The sequence below is a fragment of the Schistosoma mansoni genome, chromosome 5 (assembly GCF_000237925.1).
Source record: "Schistosoma mansoni strain Puerto Rico chromosome 5, complete genome".
NCBI classification, from domain to species: Eukaryota; Metazoa; Platyhelminthes; class Trematoda; order Strigeidida; family Schistosomatidae; genus Schistosoma; species Schistosoma mansoni.
In genome coordinates, this window is record NC_031499.1 from 1443681 (window position 1) to 1451287 (window position 7607).

The 7607-nt window shown below is 37.4% G+C and overlaps 1 protein-coding gene across 1 annotated transcript in view; it reads right to left on the reverse strand.

The window, feature by feature from the left end:
• Smp_150510 (putative wipi-2) overlaps window positions 1–7607 on the reverse strand; it is a gene marked incomplete at both ends in the record, with an annotated part of 30945 nt that overhangs the window by 5105 nt on the left and 18233 nt on the right. Inside the window, 3 exons of the mRNA XM_018797582.1 lie at window positions 474–796; window positions 3192–3299; window positions 5155–5667. Of these exons, the coding sequence (XP_018652610.1) occupies window positions 474–796; window positions 3192–3299; window positions 5155–5667 (944 nt within the window). The remainder of the gene's footprint in view (window positions 1–473; window positions 797–3191; window positions 3300–5154; window positions 5668–7607) is intronic.

Consider the following 7607-nt stretch of genomic DNA (forward strand, 5'->3'; position numbering starts at 1 on the left):
ACCTCTAAAACGTATATACTTCGAGAAGACTGAAAATGATCAGACTAACAATATGACATCAATCATGAAAGGCACTGATGATCGGTATTAGTAATGTCACAAGGAGCAAACTTTCTGGTTGCAGTTTGAACGATAAAGTAATTTATGGTTATGGATCTCAAGTAATACAGCTCAAACTCAATAACGGTGAAGAAGATGCAAACAATCATTACCTTGCTTTTCATGCTATACTGATAAACGTGGAAATTTTGATCGATATGCATTTATAGCATGTTCTATGTTGTTTGTGTAGGAACGTAGTCATTCGTAAGCATAGCCAGTCATTTAAGTTGGTGGACATTTATCATCTGGAAATTTCTGTTAAATATTGGAAGTTATTTAACAGAAATATGATCAGATTTGATAAATAATTAATAACATAAAATAGTGCGATAACCTTGTACACACATGTACACATACAATTGGAAACTCACTTTCATCTTTTAAACCACCAGCAACAACTGATGCGAATGTATTGACCTTACCAGTTGTAACAACGCCTGGATTACTGCCACTGGATAAATTGACAGTTGTAGCAACAGACGCTGGTAATGCATAAACACCTGGTTGTTGCGGCCCGCCAGTTCGAATACAATTGACATTTTTAGATGCATTACCATCTCCGGTAAAAATATTAGTATTACTGTTAGTAATATTAGATGCTGGGAGAGAGTTTGAATCGTACGGTGAATTAGGATTCATTGCTACAGATGATATACTAGTTGGCTGATTATTTGTTGAAAGTGGAGATAGTAATCTAGAATGATGAAAGGACATAAATAACAAAAATTAGATAGTGACTAATCCTTTCCTATCCAAACTGACAAAGTAACCGACAGAATCCTACCAGAACTGATGAATAGGCAAGCATACCACTGGGTACTACTCGGTCATCAATCAATGTAAATATCTCAAAACCACAGGAGGTTAGTCATAGCCTGAATAGATGAGTGGTAACGTTTCAAACTATGAAGCTGGGTGACGTAGGTTAAAATCCCACAGAGAACTTCAGTTTCCCTGAAGGTCGGAAGTACACCGTGTTAATGAATGTTAACTAGTACGAGACCTAGATCCAGGGTACCCTGACGACTATCTCCAACCGCTCAACATAATAACTTAGTGTATTCACTAACCAAGTACATGATTATGAACTTCGCTTAGAACTACGCTGTTTATCTGAAGGCTGTTGAAACTTTTCGGATTTTCAAACAAATGTATGCCATTGGAGCCTATGACTGAAGATTAATTGGTGAAATCCAAAGGTCACTGCTTCCAAAACATAATAGACTAGAAAGTAGGAAGCGAATATTTCTCAAAATGGAAAAAAGACTGAATTAATATTACACAAAATCAAGTTACACCGATTCTCATTACTGAAAAATTTTATACTCTACCCATATGTGCCCTGTGACCCCTCCGAAGGCTACTGCCGGTTCCAAGCCCGGATAAAGGAGGAAGGTTGGGTATGGGGTTAGCGACCCCATCCTATAGAAAACTAACTGGCTAAAAAAAGCTAACCAGAAATCCATATGTGCAAAAGAGTAGACAGTGTTTCCTATGAATTCACAGAATTTATTTCAGTAAATCTTTTTTTATTCTAATTCATATAGAGTTAGATGGAAGAAATACCAGTTGGTCAATCAATCGGTTGGTCTAGTACAGATTAATATCATTCAGTCATTAGTAGATCGTTTATTTCAAAATTACTAGAGTTATCGAGCTAGATTACAATCCACTAGTAAACTTATCAAAATTAACCAGCACTCTTGACAATATAAACCTTCTCAGTGTAGATATATTCTAGATGTATAAGGCAACACCCTAATCTGGACACATTGATCTAAACAGGCACAGCAAATATTTAAATCTATGAGTAAGAGCTTAAAAACTGCTCTAGAAGATTTAGTCATCATTTAACAAAACGCATAGCAAAAGTGTACACATTTAAAATGAGTATCTTTCATAAAAAAGAGTCAACTATGATAATGGATTATCACATACAGGTTCCTCTTTTTTGGATGAAAAAGAATTCAACTTGTCTTAATGATTAATTAGGAAGTAACTTAACAACTAAACGCTATCATTTTTTTCAGACTACTTTTATAAGACTATAGAAATCCTGTTGATGAATGTGTCTATTCCATCGTGGTCATGTAGTTGACTGATTAATAAACCTTAATGTTACTTTATTTGTGACAGATGGAGTTTGTGTGTGTATTTGCGTGTGACTGCATCTATTTGAAACAGAGTAACAAACAACTTAAGGTAACTCCAAAATGACTAACAGCAATTTGAACGAATAGCTATAGTTTAATGATAAGAAAATCAGTTATTAGGAAACGGGTAATAGGTAAGGATGACAAGTCGATTGATGAAGTAGTGAAACTTCATCAGTTGAGATGGCTGGGACATGTGTTACGTATGCCCAACCACCGACTGCCCCGACGTGCAATGTTTTATGGTGTAGGAGTAGGTTGGAAGAAAGCTAGGGGCGGTCAGACCAAAACGTGGCACAAATCCATGAAGTCATTGACAAGTAGACTGAGCCATGTTGGTAGGTGTAGACTACCTGGTTGGGATCCGCGAGATGATAACAACCGATGGTTAGAGACCTTGAATGACATGGCTCAAAATCGTTTGCAATGGCGAAGGTGCATCCACTCTTTGTGTTCTGCCAAATTATAATCTTCTGAATTTTTTATGTCTCTATCTTTTTTCTCTTTTCAAATTTATTTCACTCGATTATACTCCTTCAATAACATCTTCAAATCCTAATCTTTCTGATTACTGCTTATATTCTTACTACTTCTACCACTATGGGATTTGAATCGGCAACTGTATCTCTGTGTTAATGTGGTAAGGCAACTCGAACTGATGTACGTACGTACGAAGTTCTACATTGTGACTGACTGACTGAATGATAAGAAACCGCTATTTAGTGGTATTTACAGACTCTGATTAACCTATTTTTCTTTTTGAAGGGCTGATTAGTATTATTAGTCTTAATACGAAAAATGAATAGTTTAAAGGTCCATCTATCCTCCAATCTGTATGTTCAGTTATATACTTTATATAATTTTAAATATAGTTAGTGAAGAAAGAAGGATTTCAAGCATCAGCATCATTATCATCAATATGATCACAAAATTTACCTTTGAGTTCTTATTAAAACACCTTCTCCACCGTTGACTGGATCAATAGAGAAAATATGCACAAGACCGTCTAGGCCAGCGACAATTAATCGTGGTTGATTTTGATAACTACGAATGCATTTTCAAGGAAACAACAAAATGAACAACGAACTTAACAACAATGAAATATGAGAAACACGCAGTTAAACAAATACATATTCTTTTCAATGAAAAAAAGAGTACGTACACATAAAGCATTATGATCAAGTGCAAAGAGTCATTATTAAGTAATTTTGGATAGACATATATGTATGAAGATTATTGATATGTAATTGATCAACTAATATTCATTGTATGCCTTAAATAATACTTATGTAATAATAAATCACAAGCGAACTGATCGAATGTTTAATACAGTACAGAGAAAACTGTTTAGTATATACACATATATTCGCACGCATATAGCTTGTACTTACAAACCCTATCCTCTAGCTCATACTTGTTGTAAAGCTTCTGTATCAATTTCGGATAAAATTATAGCATATCGACAGGTCAATCGGAATCTAAAAAGCGATTTCAATAGATTCAATAATTATGTAAAATTAGTTTACCCGTTTTAATATTAATGTTTGTTTCCCATACACTATTAAAAGTGTTTTCTGATAAGTTGAAACTTGCCGCAGTTGTTTTAAGTTCATCCTTATACCATACTCTTTTTGTGGACCATTGATTTGACTACAGTTTGATCGAACGATAGTGTTAAAGAAATATAGATGGTCTCAATCGTTGTATATAATTATCAGCTTAATTCGCGTTAGAGAAGAACGCAACAAGTCGTATATGAGAATGAATTTTGGATATGCGTGTTTCATACATTCGTTTATCCAGACAGACAACCAGAGAAACGAAGCGGAGAAGCAGACCAGAAAAGACAAGTGTGTCAACTCCCTTTCGATCAGGCGTGACTCAATATTTATAGCCAGACAAAAAATAAGCTAAATACACGTGATAAATAGGGTAAGCAATACATACACATACGTCCAAATAAAGGGGCAAGGTTATGAGCTAATAATTGACAAGGTTAAGATGTGACTCGAGATGACCCATGTGGACTGGATATAGCAACAGACACAACATTATTATCTAACTTGCCATAATCGTGTTCTAAACATTGGCGAGTGATTTCTGTGGCCAACGTCAGCATGTGGTGAAAAAGCATCTTCAAATTATCCATCTTACACATCAAATAATCACGTAAATGATACACATCAACCCCAATTGGATGAAGCTAAGTTCGACTGTTGGGCTCAAAGTAGAGAAAAACAAACATGGTCGTAAAAATTAAACCGAAATTATATTTCTTCAAGTTACTCCTGTTGGTTACTAATGTTTAATCATAGATGATTTTGAACCAGTATTCAAACACGATGGAACGGTGAGTAACAGTCAGGTTAGATGTAGGATAATACCTAAAGATTTTAGACTGGTTGCTTACAATCTAAATTGTTATCGCCTGAGATGATAGAACATGTGTTATGCATACCCACCATGCACCGCCTACCTCGATACAGACTCCTGGTTGGTGTAGAAGCAGGTTAAAAGGCTAAGGATAGCTAAACTAAGACGTAACATCAGTTCATTAGGTCGACGTCAGTCAATCTGAGTCATGTCAGGAGTTTCAGACCTTCTGATTGAGGAACCTATAGAACATGGCTTGAAATTGGTTTCGGAAGAATAGATATATTCATTTTTTATCATACAAAACCCAGTATTTATCACATTTATCACTCTAAGTAAAAGATAAACATAATGGATAGAAATAAAGACTTAGAAAAACCGATAATATTGGTCTGTTATCTCATATTTAACACTTCATATTAACATATTTAAACCGTTTATCGAATGACTGGAAAACAGGAAAATCTAACAAGCATTAAAATCAATAACCATTCATGGAATAAGTTAAAATATCTTTATAACTTACTAAACAAGAGCGGCCACTTTCCTTTGCCCCGGTGACAATTGCATAAGACTACCTTGAGGAATTGAAGGTGTCGAACCAACATAATTAAGATTAACCAACTCTCCGGTTGGAGTCATGGTCACAGGACTACCACTGCCTGGTGGACGAAATGGACTATTAACTGATGCATATGGTATTCGAGCATATGCAAACGCACGATCTTGAGCAAATATTTCGGAGACCTGATGTGGTAGATAAGCAGAATACGTTTTTAGAGTACTTCCCATCCATCCCATTAGACCTTGACTCCAACTGGCCATAGTGGCTGCTGCTGCACCAGTTGTAGTATTAGTGTTATCTAAACCAGAAGTATTTATATCTATACATCCCGGGTAATTTGTGCCAATATCATCAGATGAAGGCGGATCGCAATCATCTATAAAACATCCAGCAGTTTGACTGGCTCCAGAACTAGAAGACGTGGTACGCTGTCTAGTATAGTGATCAGTTTGAACTTCAGGTGTCTTTTCAGAACTACAAGATCAAAGAAAGACGTAGTTACGTCAGTGTACAAAAATCCTTTAGGGTTTCACTGTGGTCAGTTACTCAATTTGAAAAAAAGTGTAACATGACATAAATAAGTAAGAAGTCAGAATGACACTTTTTCTAATTAAAATTGGAACAAGATCAAATCTGACGGATTTACATCACTTCACAACCATGCAGTGAAAGAATAAGTTCGATAAAGAAGGTTTGGGAAACGACAAGTAATAATGAAATGTAACTGAGCGCTGGCATTGATTTTTTTTTTGCTTACGCCTGTTACCCCTTGTGGAGGAGCATAGGCCGCTCACCAGCATTCTCCATCCAACTCTGTCCTGAGCCTTCCTTTCCAGTTCTTTCCAGTTGCTATTCATCCTTTTCATATCGGCTTCTATTTCCCGGCGTAGTGTGTTCTTTGGCCTTCCTCTTTTCCGCTTCCCTTCAGGATTCCAAGTTAGGGATTGAGTCGTGATGCACATTGGTGATTTCCTTAATGTATGTCCTATCCACTTCCAACGTCTTTTCCTAATTTCCTCTTCAGCTGGAAGCTGGTTTGTCCTCTCTCATAAAACGCTGTTGCTGATAGTATCCGGCCAATGAATGTTGAGTATTTTGCGTAAACAATTGTTTATAAATACTTGTACCTTCCTGATGATGGCCGTAGTAGTTCTCCACGTTTCAGCTCCATACAGTAGGACTGTCTTGACGTTCGTATTAAAGATTCTGACCTTGAAATTGGTTGAGAGTTGTTTTGAGTTCCATATGTTCTTCAATTGTAGAAATGCTGCCCTTGCTTTGCCAATCCTCGCCTTTACATCTGCATCAGATCCTCCTTGTTTATCAACGATGCTCCCCAGGTACTTGAATGTTTCCACCTCTTCCAGAGTTTCGCCATCAAGTGTGATTGGGTTGGTGTTCTCTGTGTTGCATTTGAGAATCTTGCTTTTTCCTTTGCGAATGTGGAGGCCTATCGATGCGGAGGCTGCTGCTACATTTGCTGTCTTCATCTGCATTTGGTCGTGTGTATGAGAGAGGAGGGCTAGGTCATCTGCGAAGTCCAAATCATCTAATTGATTCTGAGAAGTCCATTGTATTCCGTATTTCCCTTCAGATGTCGAATTCTTCATAATCCAGCCAATCACTAGAAGGAAGAGGAATGGGGAGAGTAGACAGCCTTGTCTGACTCCGGTCCTTACTGGAAATGCACTTGTCAGCTGTCCTCCATGCACCACTTTGCACTGTAGTCCATCGTATGAGTTTTGGATAATGTTGACAATCTTCTCAGGAACTCCATAGTGTCGAAGAAGTTTCCATAATGTTCTCCTGTCCACGCTGTCAAACGCCTTCTCATAGTCAATAAAGTTGACGTATAGTGATGAGTTCCACTCAACTGATTGTTCAACGATGATCCGTAGTGTCGCAATCTGGTCTGTGCACGACCGATCCTTACGGAATCCGGCCTGATGATCCCTAAGTTCGGCGTCTACTGCGCTTTTCATCCGATTCAGCAGCACTCTATTGAAAACTTTTCCTGGTACTGATAACAAACTGATACCTCTGTAGTTCTCACATTTGCTCAGATCTCCTTTCTTTGGTATCTTGATGAGATATCCTTCTTTCCAGTCCGTTGGCACTTGTTCCTCTTCCCAAATCTTCTTGAATAGAAGGTGAAGCATATTTGCAGTTATTTCAATGTCTGACTTCAGTGCTTCTGCTGGTATATTGTCAGGTCCTGCCGCCTTCCCACTTTTGATTTGTCTGATGGCCATCTTGACTTCTTGGCATTGATTACCAGAAAAAAACGATATCCATGATGACAGATACTAGTTACCAACAGCAAAGTTACTGAAATAGCCTAGACTAAATAGGTGAAAGCGTGAGTCAATTGAAGCTAGACCACCATGGAAAACCTGGAAGCACTGGACGGTCGT